Source organism: Oryctolagus cuniculus, chromosome 7, assembly GCF_051225735.1.
Source record: "Oryctolagus cuniculus isolate XC-2025 breed Fujian yellow rabbit chromosome 7, ASM5122573v1, whole genome shotgun sequence".
Taxonomy (NCBI): domain Eukaryota; kingdom Metazoa; phylum Chordata; class Mammalia; order Lagomorpha; family Leporidae; genus Oryctolagus; species Oryctolagus cuniculus.
In genome coordinates, this window is record NC_142873.1 from 39,273,307 (window position 1) to 39,292,016 (window position 18,710).

The window sequence follows — 18,710 nt, forward strand, 5'->3', positions numbered from 1 at the left end:
CCTCCCCAAAATATGCCCCTTTATGGAATTTAGAAATGGAGGGGGGAAATCTGGTGGTTTGCTTTTCAGTAGCTGAGAAACCTTGTTAAGTATAAATAAAAAATCATTTTTGTAAAAGTGATAAAGCCTGTTAAATCTTCTTGACCCATTTCATGTCTTTCCCAAGTTAATTGTTTCCTAATTGTTTCCTTTTCTTCCTCTCCCAAATCTAGGCTGGCTACAGCAAACATCATTCAAGATGTCCAGCAAAGGGAGCAGCACAGATGGGAAAACAGACTTAGCTAATGGTAAGAAGGCAAATTGAAGGCAAAGCTATTTGTTACTATCAATTGAGGTTCTGCTTTTGTACCAAGACAAATTGGAACCTATATTTTAATAGAGGGAAGGAAACCACAGAGGAAACATCTTGAACTATCTGGCACTTTTGTTCCTTCAAATGTCATGATTGTTTTGAGAAGACTGATAACATAGCTGTACTTCTAAGATGTCAAGTGATTGGAATTCTGAAAGACTATAAGGATGCACAGAACCTGGGATATGCTGTTAATAGAGGAGAAAAATAAGATACAGTTGGCAGTGGGACGAGGGAGTTTTGTGGAAGATGAAGTTCTCAGGTTATATTGAGAAATCCCTTTTCTTGATAGAATATAGTTTTATAGAGATAATAGGTGAGACATGAAGGTGTGACCTAAATCACCTAGAACTGGGCCCATGTGCTCCCATCACTCTCCCTCTTTTCTTCCCTTTCCCTCATTCTCTTCTCTCCCCTAATGTCTTCTATACTTCTCCTTCTCTTCCTTCCCTCCCTTTCCTTTCCACTGGATTTAATTGAAAGGCTTGGGATTCTGGAGGGATTAGATGTATACTATTTATTATATATATTATATATATTTATTATATATATTATAACAGATTGGCTGTTAGCTAAATCAGGAATCAGCAAACTATAGCCTACAGACCAAATCTAGCCTGCCATTTATTTTGAAAAGTTTTATTGGAATAGTCATGTCCATTCATTTATGTAGTGTTTTGGGATTGCTTGTATGCTAGTGGAGTTGAGTAGATATGACATGCGGAGCTCTAGAAAGCCTAAATTTTACTCTCTGACTCTTAACAGAAAAAAACAAATTGCCAATTCTTGAGTTTTATCATTGACTATTGAGACCCTCTTGATGAGATTGTGATATATTATATTGATGTGACCCTTATATTAACATGGTAGGACCCTCAGAGTCTAAATTTGTTCATCCTAATTTTTATAAATTCTAGGAGTTTTGATATTTTCTTTTTTCTCCATAGACTTGTACAGTGTGGTAATTTTATACTTTCTCACTACTCCCAAGCTCAAGCCCAGTTGCATTTCAGAAAATCACAACTTTCTCAGAATATGTGTCTCAGCAGTATGGCTTCTAGATTCAGATTTCTGTGCTTTTTCTCTTCCTCTGCCAGCTCTTAGCCCAGTTGTGTTCACACCAGGCCCTTAATCATGCTTTTTGACGAGTTGTTCCAACTGTCTGAACCAAAGCACTTGTATTTTCTATAGTGGATTTTGCCTAACAGTTCATTGATAAAGGGTTCCATTGTTTCAAAGATGTTCACAAATAACTGCTCTAATGCAGATGACTAGACAGTAAGGTGCTCGAACTTTGAATCCTTAAACATCAGAGTGGTGGTGGAGTTGAATAGTTTACACTGGAATCACAAACAGGTCTGTGTTTCCTTATAGCTTTTACTTGTGGCAGATTAAAATTTGTAGTCATCTGAGAAAAGGGGACCATGAACAGTGTTCCAAACCCTCATTCTCTCCTTCCTTTTGTCACACCTTGACTTAAGGTTGGAAGTTGTGATTATATTGGCTATAGGACATAGCCCATGTACTCACTGATCTGGCTATTGTTAGATATGGGGATGTAGTATCTAGTTGTAGGTGGTTAGATTGCTCAAAGTCACCTATTTATTTACCAGAATAGGAGACCTAGAAAACTGTTTTTTTCCCCCCTCAGGCACCTGTATTGTGATATCTATCAGGTTTTTTGCTTTTGTTTTTTTTGTTTTTTTGTTTTGTTTTGTTTTTTAGTGAGAGAGACAGAGAAGGGTCTTCCTTCCGTTGGTTCATCCTCCAAATGGCCACTACGGCCGGCACGCTGTGCCGATCCAAAGCCAGGAGCCAGGTGCTTCCTCCTGGTTTCCCATGTGGGTGCAGGACCCAAGCACTTGGGCCATCCTGCACTGCCTTCCCGGGCCACAGCAGAGAGCTGGACTGGAAGAGGATCAACCGGGACTAGAACCCAGAGTGCTGGCACTGCAAGCAGTAGCTTTACCCGCTGTGCCACAGCGCTAACCCCAAGAGAACTTAAATATAATCTTAAATTATCTTGAGGTTCTTCTTTTTTGTTGAAATAGTTTTATTTGGCTGTGACTTTGTTAACCTTTTCAGTTTTTTTGTCTTTACAAAATTTTCTATCAGAAGGTAATCTTTTTTTTTTCTTTAAAGATTTTATTTATTTATTTGAGAGGTAGAGTTACAGAGAGAGAGAGAGAGAAAGTCTTCCATCTGCTGGTTCACTCCCCAGAGGGCCTCAACGGCTGGAGCTGAGCCAATCCAAAGCCAGGATCCAGGAGCTTCTTTTGGGTCTCCCACATGGGTGCAGGGGCCCAAGCACTTAGGCCATCTTTCACTGCTTCCCCGGGCCATAGCAGGGAGCTGGATTGGAAGAGGAGCAGCTGGGTCTAGAACCGGCACCCATAAGGGATTCTGGTGCCTCAGGTAGAGGCTTAGCCCACGACGCCACAGCTCTGACCCAGAGATAATTTTTATAAGCATTTGTAATGGATACACTTTAAAATTTGTTTCTTGGTCTTTTGATATGATAATTTCTTAGATTAAAGTGGGAGAGCCTCCTGATCACTCTCCTGTTTCTTTACTTTTCTCTCACCTGCCCATTTCTTGGTTACATACAGGAAGCCTATCCAGCAGTCCAGAGGAGATGTCTGGAGCTGAAGAGGGGAGGGAGACATCCTCAGGCATTGAAGTGGAGGCCTCAGACCTAAGTTTGAGCTTGACTGGGGATGATGGTGGCCCTAATCGCACCAGCACAGAAAGTCGAGGTACAGACACAGAGAGCTCAGGTGAAGACAAGGACTCTGACAGCATGGAGGACACTGGGCATTACTCCATCAATGATGAGAACCGAGTACATGACCGCTCAGAGGAAGAAGATGAGGAAGAGCAACCTCGGCGCCGTGTACAGCGCAAACGGGCCAACCGTGACCAGGACTCATCAGATGATGAGCGGGCCCTGGAAGACTGGGTGTCTTCAGAGACAACAGCCCTTCCCAGACCTCGCTGGCAAGCTCTTCCTGCTCTTCGGGAGCGGGAGCTGGGTTCCAGTGCCCGCTTTGTATATGAGGCCTGTGGGGCAAGAGTGTTTGTGCAGCGTTTCCGCCTGCAGCATGGGCTTGAGGGCCATACTGGTTGTGTAAATACCCTGCACTTTAATCAACGTGGCACCTGGCTGGCGAGTGGCAGTGATGACCTGAAGGTGGTGGTATGGGATTGGGTACGGCGACAGCCGGTTCTGGACTTTGAGAGTGGCCACAAAAGTAATGTCTTCCAGGTGAGACAAGGGACCCTACCTAATAGCAACTAAGAGAATCACATGAGTGAGACAAATCTGAGCTGCTGCCTGAAGTGGGAGCTGGCAGTGAGCTGTGGTGGGCATTAGACAGCTGTGATTCCCATAATTACTTAGGGCAGTTTTTTGTTTCTTTGAGCATCAGTACTGTTTGAATCCTCATTTTTAGGTAGTGGGGCTTGGACTCAAAAAGAACGTATTAAAGGGGGTGGGTAGGAGACAATATAATGTTAAAAGCACAAGCTCCTTAACCAAATTCCGTGGGTTCAAATCCTGGCTATTGGACTTACCAACTATGTGAGTTTAGACAAGTTATTTAACCTTTGTCCTCAGTTAATTTATCTGTAAAATGGAGCTAACAACAAAAAGGGTTGTGAGGATTAAGTAACAGTGGAAGTTCAGCATTTATCACTGTGGCTGGTACTTAATAAACATGTGGTAAATATTAGCTAGTATTGTTGATAGTCCATGGAGATTTTTCTCAGCCCCATATACCATATTGGTACTAACCATTTATCTAAGCATGTTCTCTTTCATCCCCCCCCCCCCCAAGTTCCTTTTTATTTATGGCAGATTTATGTTTGCTTCCTAAGTCAAGGTAGATTTTTCTTCTTTATGCCTTATTTTTCTCCCTGACTAAATACAGTCCTAGTTCACCTGGACACATAATTATGCACCATTTTAATCTTCCAGAGATGACAGAAATGCTGTCTTACATCAGAGGAGGTTTTTTCTCTCCCTTTCCTTTAACTCCTGGAAGAAATTGAGCTTGCCAACTAAACAAGAGTAGGAAGACTAAGTTTCCAACTGTCACACAAGAAAAGGGAGTGAATTGAGATCATTGTCACATTTTTCCTTGTCAAATTCACTTCTTCAAGTTCTTCTGTGTGTTCCTTTTTTAATTCTTAACACCACAGGCCAAGTTCCTGCCCAACAGTGGTGATTCCACCCTGGCCATGTGTGCCCGTGATGGGCAGGTTCGGGTAGCAGAACTGTCTGCCACACAATGCTGCAAGAATACAAAGCGTGTAGCCCAGCACAAGGGAGCATCCCACAAGGTAAGTAAACACTTGCCCCCATTCTGTCGTTTGAGGGTCCCCTATGAATCTCAGCCACCACTCTCCCTTTTGTCTGTCCATTGTATCCCCCTTGTTGTGATTACCCACTCCTACCTCTTTGGAGTTCTACAATTTGTGATTAAGGGATCAAAAGCAGCCACTCTAAACTTCCTGGATGAATATTCTGAGAGTTCTTTAGGTCATACACTTGTGGCATTCAGTTGATCATCTCACCCTTAAGCTGAGTCATGGTTGGTTTGGAGATCCTTGAGGATCTTTTATGCCTACCAAACCTCTGGAGATTACTGATTTTAGAACATTTTAACAGTTTCAAGGTGCCAGTAGTTAGTTCCTCATATGTGAGAGCTCCAACTTTCCTGCTCACAACTTTCAGCTCGCAGATAGTACTATTTCTGGAAGGCCTATTTAGAGCTGAGAATATAGGCCAGATAGTCATGGTAGCAGCCAGTGAGGACCTAAGAGCTGCCTGGACTGAGGGTAGGCATAGTGTTCTTCCATGCCATGGTAAGAGGATGGTACCGTTTTCTTTAAAAACCCTAAGCAAATACATAGGTGAATCTGGAATATCCTTTTGTAGCTCAGTCTTCAACCCACTAGATCACTAATTTGTAGAAATGAGATGTAAGGAATAAAACTTGGACATCATTTCTCTGTACATCTGAGGGTATGGAATTGTTTTATATCACAATGAACTCCTAACAGCTGATAGTTTCTTTTGGCATCTCTGTTCAGATCCCTTGGTGTGTGAGTTGGAATAGCAAATCTCCTATCCTTTTGACTTACCTCCCTTCCTGGAGCTTTACAGCAAGATAGATATTTCTCTTGCTGAGACATTTTAAATGCAGCCCGTCTTAGAATGAACTAGATTATCTCTAATTGTAATCTCTAGAAACATCCTTTTCCCTTTTATATCCCTTAGTTGGCCCTGGAACCAGACTCTCCCTGTACGTTCCTGTCTGCAGGTGAAGATGCAGTTGTCTTCACCATTGACCTGAGACAAGACCGGCCAGCTTCGTAAGTATAGCAGTATTATCTTCAGGGAACTGGATCCTTTGGTCTTAAAAATATTTCCTGTATCCTAGTAATGCTCAACTCTCTGGTCCATCAGAATAGTACCTTTGTGCCTCTGATATGAGGTAGTTTAAGGTTTATAGGAATTCTTTACTTCCTCTTTCTCCTTGTCAGCAGTGAAAGACCTTCAATTCTCAAACAAGGTTCAGTTATCTTACTATATGTGGGTTTTAATAACTTGATGATCTTCTGCTCTCCATTCACATAGATGCCATCCAATTTACCCACAAGAAGCACGTTACTCTACAAACTAGCTTAGAGATATGATCCTGTAAGTTTTCAATTCAATTCCATATGGAGACATGCAAACAATTGATAAATCTTGAACAAAAATATTGGTAGCCATAGTAGAGTTCTGTCATGTCACAGCTCATTTGAATTTGAGACTCATGAATAGATTATACCCATTTTAAGCTGTGTGACATAGAAAGAACATAGGATCTTATTTGGGTCCAGGCAGACCTAGCTAGGTCAAATCTCAACTCACATAATTGTGACTTGTATAGCCTTCAGAACCTTGGTTTCTTCAGCCTTACTGTGGGTATAAAATCTTCCTTTTCCTGTCTTTTATCCTTCTATCTCTAGGGATTTCTGTTGTTTCTTGTTTTGTTTCTATTTGTTTGAAAGAGGGGAGAGAGAGAGAGAACTTCTATCTGCTGTTCACTCCCCGCATGTCTACAACAGCTGCTGCTGATGGACCAGGCCGAAGCCAGGAGCCTGCAATTCATTCAGAGTCTCTCACACAGGTGGTGGAGCCCCAAGCACTTGAGTCATCACCTGCTGTTTCCCAAGGTTTACATTAGCAGGAAGCTGGATCAGAAGCTGAGGAGTTGGGCCTTGAACCAGGTTCTCCAATGCGGGATACAAGGTTCTAATTGCTATGTCAAATGCCCTCTCCTGTAGGGCTGGCGCTGCCGCTCAATAGGCTAATCCTCTGCCTGCGGTGCTGGCACCCCGGGTTCTAGTCCCGGTCAGGGTGCCGGATTCTGTCCCAGTTGCTCCTTTTCCAGTCCACAGCTCTCTGCTGTGGCCTGAGATTGCAGTGGAGGATGGCCCAAGTCATTGGGCCCTGCACCTGCATGGGAGACCAGGAGAAGCACCTGGCTCCTGGCTTCGGATCAGCGTGGTGCACCAGCTGCAGCGGCCATTGGGGTGTGAACCAACAGAAAAGGAAGACCTTTCTCTCTCTCTCTCTCACTGTCTACTCTGCCTGTCCAAAAAAAAAAAAAAAAAAAAAAAAAAAAGCCCTCCCCTGTATTATTAGCATTTTTTTTAAGATTTATTTATTTCTATTTGAAAGGCAGAGTTTCAGAAGGGCTGAGGCAGAGAGAGAGAGAAAGAGGCCTCCCATCCACTGGTTTACTCCCCAGATGGCCACAATGACCAGAGCTGCACCAATCTGAAGCCAGGAGCCAAGAGCTTCTTCCTGGTCTCCCATGTGGTCCAGGGGCCTAAGGAATTGGGCCATCTTCCACTGCTTTCCCAGACCATAGCAGAGAGCTGAATCAGAAGTGGAGCATCCGGGACACAAACTGGCACCCATATAGGCATGCCAGTACTGTAGGCCACAGCTTTACCTGCTATGTCACAGCCCCAGCCCCTCCCCTGTATTACTGATGTATTTTATTTGATGCCCCAACATAGACTCTAGCACCATGGCTGGAATTAAGATGTAGCTAATTTATAATTATTTTCTTTTCTATTTTTCGTTTCTATTGTTCTTACAAAAACAAATACATCTTAAAGTGTTCCAATAAAGTACATGGACAAAATGTAAATGCTCTGTGATGGCCCCACCTGTCTATTTTTCCAGCTATTAATTACCATTGTTAGTAATTTTGCACACCTTTCCATTCCCTTTTGTATGCATTTATGTACCTATACATATATTTTTCACCATAAATAGGATAATTTATGTATATTGAAATATATGTATGTATGTTTCTGCAGTTCACTTTTTTGTGTTATATTGTATATTCCAAGATCTTTCTACTTTAGACCATAAACTCTACTCAGTTCTTTTTCTAAAAACATTTATTGATTTGAAAGAGTTACAGAGAGAGAAAGAGGTCTTAAATCTCCAGATATCAGCACCTTCTGGGGCTGGGCCAGGCCAAATCCAGGAGCATCTTCCAGGTCCCCCATGTGGGTAGCAGGGGCCCAAGCACCTGGGCTATCCTCCACTGCTTTTCCAGGCCATTACCAGGGAGCTGGATTAGAAGTGGAGCAGCCGGGACACAAACTAGCTCCCATATAGGATGTCAGCACTGCAGGCAGCAGCTTTACCAGCTATGCCACAATACCAGCCCAACCCTACCCATTTTTAAACATGATACATATGTCAAAACATTGCTGTACCATAGTTTATTTACCTGCTGCTTTGTTAATGGATATCTAGATTATTTATTGTCCCATTAGTCTTAAAAATTATTGAAACATCTTGTAGGTCAGTATTGAATAAGGGATGTCAATCATTTATATAGCATGCAGATAGAAGTAAATTATTTTCAGGAATATAATGTGAATGCCAGTTATTATTAGACTTTTATTTTTAGAAAGTTAAGTCTAGAAAAAGTATACTAGAAAGTAGAGAAACTTCAACAACTCTTTTATTTTTTAAAATTTTATTTATTTATTTGAGAGGTAGAATTACAGACAGTGGGAGGGAGAGACAGAGAGAAAGGATCTTCCATCTGCTGGTTTACTGTCCAAATGGCTGTAAAGGCCAGAGCTGGGCCGATCCAAGCCAGGAACCAGGAGCTTCTTCTGGGTCTCCCACATAGGTACAAGGGCCCAAGCTCATGGGCCTTAATCTACTGCTTTCCCAGGCCATAGCAAGAGCTGGCTCAAGTGGAGCAGCGGGATGTGAACTGATGCCTATTTGGGATGCCAGTGCCACACATGGAGGCTTAGCTGACAACGCCACAGTGCCAGCCCTTCAACAACTCATAAATGATGGAAATGTGTTAAGCCTGGAGAAAGTAAATACTGGTTATTTATATAATCATCAAGAGGAGAAAGTTTGGGAAATGATGGGTTTATACTGGAAAGGGAACAAGCCTAAATGACAAGGTCACTGCCTTCTGGTACAGATGGTCTCCTACTTATAATGGTTCAGCTTGAGATTTTTCAAATTTACAATGATGTGAAAATCATATATATTCATTTAGTAGGAACCATATTTCAGGTATTACATTTGGAATTTTCCTTCTGCTAGTGATATGTGGTATGGTACTTTATCCTGATGTGGGCAGCAGCAACAAGCTGCAGCTCCCAGGCTGCCATACAGTCACGAAGGTAAACAACTGATACTCAGTAGTGTTCTGTGTTGCCAGGCTATGATGTTCATTTTTGACTTAGAATATTTTCAGCTTCCTGTGGGTTTTAAGTCAGGGAGCATCTGTACTAGCTCTGCAGTTATCTAGCTTTGAGAAAATCACTTAATCTCTTCTTTTTTTAAAAAAAATTTATTTGAAAGGCAGAGTTACAGAGAGGGAGGGAAGGAAGGAGGGAGAGAGAGAAAGGTCTTAGAGAGAGAGAGGTCCTCCATCCACAGGTTCACTCTTCAAACGGCCACAATGGCCAGAGCTGAGCCCATCCGAAGCCAGGAGCCTGGAGCTTCTGGTTCTCCTACATGGGTACAGGGGCCCAAGGATTTGGGCCATATTCTGCTGCTTTCCCAGGCCATAGCAGAGAGCTGGATTGGAAGTGGAGCAGCTGGGACTCAAACTGGTGCCCATATGGGATGCCAGTACTGCAGGCAGTGGCTTTATCTGCTAAGCCACAGCGCTGGGCCCCTCACTTAATCTCTAGAACTGGTTTCCAGTTATAAGGTTTTGTGATTCAGGGATTATAATAGAATATTAGTAGGTTTTTAATAGGGAAAGAGAAAGTCAAGGGTACAAGAAATGGTAGTGAATTTGTTTGATCTGCTGAGTCAGAGAGTTGTGAACCAGAATGAGATCTTATCCTGTGAATTGGATTCTGAGGGAAACTGCCGGTTAGCCACAATGAGCTGGGAGGCTGATTCAGGTAATAGGTGGAGCAAGTGACTTTGGCAGACTTATCAGGTTTGGAATGAAATGATACAGGTGAAAATTTGGCTGAGATTCGATCATAGATCTAGACACAAGAATGATAGGTGGGATAGAAACCAAAGGAATGAACACTGAGTAGAAAGAATCCCAAGTTCTAGATGTGAGGAAAAAGAGACAGTGAGTCTTTTAGAAGGCTAAAATTTGTTTTAAAAACAATTTTTATTACTATAAAGAGAACAGATTTTATACATTCCATAGGTACTCTTCCAAGAAGACAACTGCACTTCCCCTACTTCCCTGCTCCCCCCATCCCTTTTCCTCTCTCTGCTCTCTTTATCAGTTCTTGCAAAGACATATAATTTTAATATACGCTATATTAACAGGCTTAATTGTCCACCAATCAATTTTCCACAAGTAAAAAGTAGGAAGACGATAGTTTCACAGGAGTACAAACAAGGGCCAAAAACAGCAATCATATCCCAAAATAATAATAATAATTATTATTATTATTATTAGGATTTGTTTATTTATTTAAAAGGAAGAGTTAGGGCCAATGCTGTGGCGTAGCGGGTAAAGCCGCCACCTGTAATGCCGGCATACCATATGGGCACCAATTCGAGAACTGGCTGCTCCACTTCCAATCCAGCTCTGCTGTGGCCTGGGAAAGCAGTACAAGATAGCCCAAGTCCTTGGGCCCTTGCTCCTGCATGGGAGGCCTGGAAGAAGCTCCTGGCTCCTGGCTTCGGATTGATGCAGCTCCAGCCGCTGCAGTCAAATGGGGAGTGAACCAGCAGATGGAAGACCTCTCTCTCTCTCTGTCTCTCCTTCTCTCTCTGTGTAACTCTGACTTCCTTATAAATAAATAAATCTTTGAAAAAGAAAAGAAGAGTTACAGTGAGGCAGGGAGAGAGAGATCTTCCATTTGCTAGTTCACTCCCAAGATGGCCACGACAGCCAGGGCTGGACCTGGCAGAAGCTGGGAGCCAGGAGCTTCTTGCAGATCTCCCACATAGGTATCAGGGGCCCAGGCACTTGGGCCATCTTCCAGTGCTTTCTTCAGGCCATTAGCGGGGAGCTGTATTGGAAGTGGATATTTACATATATAGTATCTGAGTCTCTGGGAACTAGTGAAATTGGTTAACATGTTAGGAAAATAGTTTGATTTGTAACTGCGCCAAGATATTCTCTCAGCTAGTGGAAGCCAGTTTGAGAGAGTCTTCAAAGGAATCCTTTGGTCTACCTAATCTGTAATTATTTTTCCCTTTTTGCTGGGATATAATTTGTCATTAATTTTAAAGCAAAATTTAATGAATTTGTTTCATATGGTTTCACTTGCTACCTTCCTCTAATGTTAAAATGTTTTTCCCCCATTAACACGACTGACCAGCATCTCTGTATGTTTCCCAGAGAGCTCAAGGCACTCTGTATTTATCCATTGTGAGAGAGAATTATTTGTTTTAGGGGAAATGATTTGGACACAGAAAGATTGAGTTCTTTTTTAGAATCATGTAACAGTGGAGCCAATACTTTATTATATATCTATTATATATCAGTTTGTTAATTTTGCTTTGATGTGCTTTTATATTTGACCTTGAAAATTTTAATTACTTAGGAAATGAGATGGTCCGAGAAAAAGGAGCAGCATCAGTTCCTACTCCCTTTCCCCTGTCTAAAACCCACATTAGAGATGCGTCCTCTTAGGTAGTGTTCCTGAAACTATTACTCTTTTGACATGTCTTCTGCCTTGTTTCTGAGTTGTGTGTTTGTTGGGGGCAGGGGAGACACAGTTTCCCCAATGACACTTTCAGTGACCTCTGTGCTCTCTTTTCTTAATGGAAAACTCCAAAGATTTTAAAATCAAAATACCTTCTATTTTGCCTAGAATAATTCTTGCCTCTATTGACTTTGACTTGCAGAGGCAATGTTAAAATTGTTTATTTTTTGCTTTTTTTTGGTTTTTGTTGTTGTAGTTTTTTTTTTTTTTTTTTTTTTTTGACAGGCAGAGTGGACAGTGAGAGAGAGAGACAGAGAGAAAGGTCTTCCTTTGCCATTGGTTCACTCTCCAATGGCCGCCGCGGCCGGCCGGCGCACCGCGCTGATCTGAAAGCAGGAGCCAGGTGCTTCTCCTGGTCTCCCATGGGGTGCAGGGCCCAAGCACTTGGGCCATCCTCCACTGCACTCCCTGGCCACAGGCAAGAGAGCTGGCCTGGAAGAGGGGCAACCGGGACAGAATCCGGCGCCCCGACCGGGACTAGAACCCGGTGTGCCGGTGCCGCAAGGCGGAGGATTAGCCTAGTGAGCCGTGGTGCAGGCCTAAAATTGTTTATTTACCAAGAAGCCCACTGCCATGGGAATGTGGTTTTCTGTTTCCATAGCATCAAAAATGAATAAAATGTTAGAATTAAAAGCTAAAGCCAAGCCTCTTTTTATATAGTTCCTTGTTTCTTTTCTTTCCTATAAATTTATTAATTTTCTTGATGTAAAATTTGACTAGTCAGACACTAAAATCTGGGGAGAGTATTCATGGTGCCATCCTTAAGCTGGGCTTTTTTTTTTTTTTTAAAGATTTATTTATTTATTTGAAAGTCAGAGTTACACAGAGAGAGGAGAGGCAGAGAGAGAGAGAATGAGAGGTCTTCCATCCACTGGTTCACTCTCCAGTTGGTCACAATGGCTGGAGCTGCGTTGATCTGAAGCCAGGAGCCAGCATGTTCCTCCGGGTCTCCCACATGGGTGCAGGGTCCCAAGGATTTGGGCTATCTTATACCACAGCAGAGAGCTGGATTGGGAGTGGAGCAGCCAGGGCTTGAACCGGCGCCCATATGGAGTGCTGGCACTATGCCACAGCGCCAGCCCCTGGGCTAACTTCTGAAGTTTCTTCAGAGTTCCCTACCCTTCTAAGAGTCATCTCTCGTGTTATAAGAATAAATTAGAAATGCTTCTTCAGCCTTCTAAAGAGCATTATTCCTAAGAATCCTCTCTTCTGATTTGCTTTAGATCAGGGAATCACAGTGCTGTTTTCTTTTATGCTAGCAAACTATGGCTTGTTGTTCTAAGTGAAGTTTTTTTTTTTTTTTAATCATCCATTTATTTGAAAGAATTAAAGAGTGAGAGAGAGAGAGAGAGTGTGTGTGTGTGTGTGTGAGAGAGAGAGAGAAAGAGAGAGAGATCTTCCATCTGCTTGTTCACTCCTAGATGGCCACAACGGCCGGAGCTGGGCCAGTCTGAAGGCAGGAGCCAGGAGTTTCCTCTGGGTCTTCCACATGGGTGCAGGGGCCCAAGCACTGGGGCCATCTTCCGCTGCTTTCCCAGACACATTAGCAGGGAGCTAGATCATAAGTGGAACAGCCAGGACTTAAACCAGCATGCATATGGGTTGCCATCAGTGCAGGTGTCATGTTTACCCAGTGTGCCAGTGTGCCAGAGCGCCAGCCCCCAAAGTTAATTTGTGAGTGACATTTTTCTGGTATCTAGGAAATGGACTCCAACTTTAAGGTCTTTTTTAGCCCACTGTTTATATGATTGTTCTTCCACCCCACTCCTTGTTCCCAGGTTAATTGGGAAGATGTACAGTAATTTAAAAGGATGGGTCAACGTGAGTAGTATTTTCCATTTAATGATGATTGTTACTGTGCTGGACTGCAACTAAATTAAGGCTTCCTGAAGAGCATACATTCCTTACCTTAGTTTATACTTCTTTAAGAATGCTAGAGGGGGTCGCTGGCGGTGTGACGAAGTAGGTTAATCTTCCGCCTGCAGCGCCAGCATGCCATATGGGCGCCGGTTCTAGTATCAGCTGCTCCACTTCCAATCCAGCTCTCTGCTATGGCCTGGGAAAGCAGTTGGCCCAGGTCCTTGGGCCTCTGCACCTGTGTGGGAGGCAGGGAAGAAATACCTGGCTCCTGGCTTTGGATTGGTACAGCTCCGACCATTGCAGCCATTGGGGAGTGAACCAATGGACAGAAGACCTTTCTCTCTGTCTCTCCCTCTCACTGTCTTTAACTCTACCTCTCAAATAAATAAATGAAATCTGGAAGAAAAAAAAAGAAAGCTAGAGGGGCTGGCACTGTGGTGAAGCTGGTAAAGCTGCCACCTGCAGTGCCAGCATCTCATATGGACGCTGGTTCTAGTCCTGGCTGCTCCACTTCCAGTCCAGCTCTCTGCTATAGCCTGGGAAAGCATTTGAAGATGACCCAAATCCTTGGGCCACTGAACCTGCATGGGAGATCTGGCTTCAGATCGGCACAGCTCCAGCCGTTGCGGCCAATTGGGGAATGAACCAGCAGATGGAAGAACTAACTAACTAACTAACTCTCTCTCTCTCTCTCTCTCTCTCTCCCTCCCCTCCTCCTCCTCTCATTCTCTCTGTGTAACTCTTTCAAATAAATAAATAAATCTTTAAAAAAATGCTAGAAAATTACTTCACTACATGTTTTTTTTTCCCAATTGCCTAATGTAGGTTATAGTAAGTATGTGATTTTTTTTTTTTTTTTTTTGACAGGCTGAGTGGACAGTGAGAGAGAGACAGAGAGAAAGGTCTTCCTTTTTTTTCTGTTGGTTCACCCCCCCAATGGCCTCTATGGCCAGAGTACCGCGCTGATCCAAAGCCAGGAGCCAGGTGCTTCTCCTGGTCTCCTATGCGGGTGCAGGGCCCAAGGACTTGGGCCATCCTCCACTGCACTACCAGGCCATAACAGAGAGCTAGACAGGAAGAGGAGCGACTGAGACAGAATCTGGCGCCCCAACCGGGACTAGAACCCAGTGTGCTGGCGCCGCAGGCAGAGGATTAGCCTATTGAGCCGCGGCGCCAGCCAGTATGTGATTTTCTTATTCCATTGATCAAAATAGACAAAAACCACTTTTTTTCTTTCTTTCCAAATGTGAATGTTTGATTTTTCATTAGCCCACATCTGTACTACTCTCCTGGCTGTCACTTGCCATGCCTATCTGAATTTTTTGGAGAATATAACTTTGTATCCTTTTCTACTCTTAAAGGAAACTGGTGGTGACAAAGGAAAAAGAGAAGAAAGTGGGGCTCTATACAATCTATGTGAATCCTGCCAATACCCACCAGTTTGCAGTGGGTGGACGAGATCAGTTTGTAAGGTGAGTCTGTGGCTCCTTTGTGTCTGAGATTTTGAGATATCTTTGAAATAGCTTAAGTGCCTTCTGAAGCTAATGTAGCTATCTCTGAGGGGGAAGGCTTTGTATATTACAGAGATTGTGTTTTTAAAAAGTTTGAAGTATTGTCCATGTTTCTCACATAGCAACTAAAGGCATAAAACAAGTGCTGTGTTGTAAGTATCTTCCACTGTTTTCATTTATAAATTAACATTGTATTAGAAAATTTGTTTTAAAGATTTATTTTATTTATTTGAAAGGCAGAGTGACAGAGAGGAAGAGACAGACAGAGGTCTTCTATCTGCTGGTTAGCCCTCCAAATAGCCACAGTGGTCAGGGCTGAGCCAGGAGCTTCTGAGTCTCCCATGTGGGTGCAGGGGCCCAAGTACTTGGGCCACCCTCTGCCATTTTCCCAGCTGCATTATCAGGGAGCTGAATGAGAAATGGAGCATCTGGGACTCACTCTAGCTCCTGCTTGGGATTCCAGCATCTCAGGCAGCGGAGTTAACTGCTATGCCATAATACCAACCCCTGAATTAGAAATTTTGAATACTGGTTTTGGATTATAAAATAATTTCACCTGGGAACACTCAGTGTGAACTGAGAATTTTTGACTTCCACTCTCCTGAGCCATTTTTCTTTATCCATTGTGATTCTTTGTTACTGTGAACATCTATTGTAACACTCATTATTGAGGCATGTCCTAAAGAAAATAGGCATGATAGATTACATCCCCATATGTACCAGTTAATTTCCTTCTGACCCATAGCCATAAATGGTCTCTATCTAGTTGGTCTTTTCTAAGTGTATTTCTTTGGAATCAGTAGTTTGAAGGAGAGGAAGGGCAGAATCACTAGAAAGGTAAATTACTTTCGTGGGTTAAAAAATCATTTTCTTTTTTTTTCTTGAAGATTTATTTATTTATTTGAAAGGCAGAGTTAGAGAGAGAGAGGGAGAGACAGTCTGTCCATTGGTTCACTCCCCAAATGGGTGCAACAGCCAGGGCTGGCCTGATCTGAGCTGGGAGCACCTCCTCCAGATCCCCAACGTGGGTGCAGGGGCCATCTTCCACTGCTTTCCTAGGTGCAATAGCAGGGAGCTGGACTGAAAGTAGAGCAGCGGAGACTTGTACTATCTCTTAATGGGATGCCAGCACTATAGGTGGTGGCGTTACCTGCTGCACCTCAGTGCTGTCCCCATCATCTTCATTTTCCTCCTGGTCTCCCATGCGGGTGCAGGGCCCAAGCACCTGGGCCATCCTCCACTGCCTTCCCGGGCCACAGCAGAGAGCTGGACTGGAAGAGGGGCAACCGAGACTAGAACCCGGTGCCCGTACAGCATGCTGGCACCACAGGTGGAGGATTAACCAAGTGAGCCACGGCGCCAGCCCCCATCATCTTCATTTTCAAATAAACATTTTTATAACCATATTTGGAAATTAATTTTATTACTAAGAATCATGGGATAGGATAAGTTTTTTAAAAAGCACATGAGAGGTGACTCTACCTTGTTAAAGAATCCTGGATGACCTTGTTACTCTGTTCTTCCTGATTCTCTTGCCTTCACACTCCCTTCTGGTCACCAGTTCTTAGATATCCTATCTGTTATTAGCCTCAGTATTAGCATCTCCTTTTGTACATCCCAAATTCTCAACACATAACAAACTATTTAGTTGGTAGAGGCAAATGCACATTTTCAAACACATTGATCCAGTGTTAACAAATAACCTCTTTTTTTTTTTTTTGTAAGATTTATTTATTTTAAAGGAAGAGTTATATATAGAGAAAGAGAGCTCTTCCATCTACTATTTGACTCCCCAAATGGCCGCAGTGTCTGAGGCTGGTCCAGGCTGAAACCAACAGCTCTAGCCAGGCCCAAGTACCTGGGCCCTTCTCCACTGCTATCCCAAGCATGGGTAGCAGGGAGCTGGATAGCAGCTGAGACACTAACTTGTGCTTTGATATGAGATAGCAGCTTTGTAGTAGCAGTTTAGCGTACTGTGCTGCAGTGCCAGACCCCATACCATTAGCTTTTAATTCTAATCTAAAGGAATTCTTTCAAAGGAATACAGAGAAACAGCTTTCCTATTCCCCAAGGCTTTTATATTCATTCTGCAGATCAGTTTAAGGTTATGAAAGAGCATTTAAAAGGAAGCCTTTTGGACCTCTGACCAAAACAACAGGAACAACAACAATGGACAAGTAGAGGAGATTAATTAAGTCTCTACTACTGACTCCTGCTTATGTTAGTATAAATACTTACATTAGTGAAAAAATTAAGAAGGTAGCACATTAATCCTGTGGTGGTAGATTTGGCAATGTGGCTGGTTGACATGAAAAATCTATTGCTAAATAAATAGCACTGGTTCAGAAAGCATCATTCTTAATTTGATTTAAAATTTCAGGGGCCTATTGAACACTGAGAAAATGGGGACAAATTTGTATTTTTTTCTCTCACAGAGGAAGCTCTAGTACAGGAGTTGGCAAATTGAACTGCCTGATTTTGTAGTTTTACTGAATAGATGTGTGGCCATTTGTTTACATGTTGTCCATGGCTACTTTCATGTTGCAATGTCAGAGCTCAGTAATTGCAACGAAGACTAGGTGGTCTGCCAACTTGAAGTATTTATTATCTTTCCCTTTAAGAAAAAGTTTACCAATCTCTGGTATAGTTAGCATTTTATGTAGAATGTAGTATGTACCTACTTCTCATGGGAGAAAGGGGAAGGAAGGTAAGAATGTCTTTATGAAGTAGAAGGGCAAAAAGCATTAGGTTCTGAGGAACATAGAATGGTACATATACTGAAAAACTTCCTGTGGATCTTGAGTACTTAAATATATTTTCCTAATTTCCTGACTTGTTAGTGTTTATGATGGCATAGTGATATTTGAGATTTGTGATTTTAGACTTAGTTGAGAAAAAATGTGATCATCAGCTGATAAATTTGCTGAAGCTTAGTGATTGGTAGTATAGTGATCACCTTTTTCTTTTTTCTTTTGTTGGTTCATTTAGACCCCTCATGTATGAATTTCAAAAATTTTACACTGAAATAAACTTACCTTTTAATTTCATTTTTCATAAACTTTTTTAAATATATAGGTATAAAGAGTAAAGATGTTAAATAACTTACCCAGTATTACTGAATGACTGTGCTGCAGAGTTAGTATTTGAAGTTAGATTAGATTGCTTAAATGCAGTAGGGGCCATTTCAGTATGCTGTTTTTTCTTACAGAGGAAAGAAAATGGGAAATTAGTGCCATGGGCTCTTCAGAAGGTTCTTGGAGAATGTATATTATGAAGAACTGCAAGATTTCAGAGTTTTCTTGCTGCAAAATGTGTCTTTTAATTCTGTTTTTCAATGAGTTTTTTGAAGTACTCTCATGTTTCAAATAGAAGGAGTAAAATTTGTAGAGGAAGGGTATTAAGTGGTGCAGTATGTTCAAGGAAATGTAGTAGGTTTTGTTTTTTTTTTTGGTATTATGTATAGAATCTTGGAGAAGTAGTGATAGGCAGCCATAAAGGAGTTTGAACTTTATAGTAAGAATCACTGAAGAGATTTAAGCAAGGAATTTACATAAAATCTTGCATTTTAGATTTAATTCTGGTTATCAGGGAAATCAGAAAGCTACAACAGGTATAATTAAAAAATACACAAGTGAGTAGACAAGGAAGAATTGGTTATACAGAAGAGAAAGGACCTGATTTATGGTTTGGCCACTGGAATTTGTCACACTGCCATTAACAGAAATTCAGGGGGAAGAGTTAGG

The 18,710-nt window shown here is 42.3% G+C and overlaps 1 protein-coding gene across 34 annotated transcripts in view; it reads left to right on the forward strand.

The window, feature by feature from the left end:
* DCAF8 (DDB1 and CUL4 associated factor 8) overlaps positions 1 to 18,710 on the forward strand; it is a 54,448-nt gene that overhangs the window by 22,942 nt on the left and 12,796 nt on the right. For all 34 annotated transcript variants that reach the window (XR_016210481.1, XR_016210483.1, XR_016210488.1 and 31 more), the window contains 5 exons: positions 213 to 287; positions 2,962 to 3,617; positions 4,553 to 4,693; positions 5,634 to 5,728; positions 14,818 to 14,928. Coding sequence is in view for 23 of the 34 variants with exons in the window: in XM_008264226.4 (XP_008262448.1) it covers positions 213 to 287; positions 2,962 to 3,617; positions 4,553 to 4,693; positions 5,634 to 5,728; positions 14,818 to 14,928 (1,078 nt within the window). In the remaining 11 variants the exon portion in view is untranslated. The remainder of the gene's footprint in view (positions 1 to 212; positions 288 to 2,961; positions 3,618 to 4,552; positions 4,694 to 5,633; positions 5,729 to 14,817; positions 14,929 to 18,710) is intronic.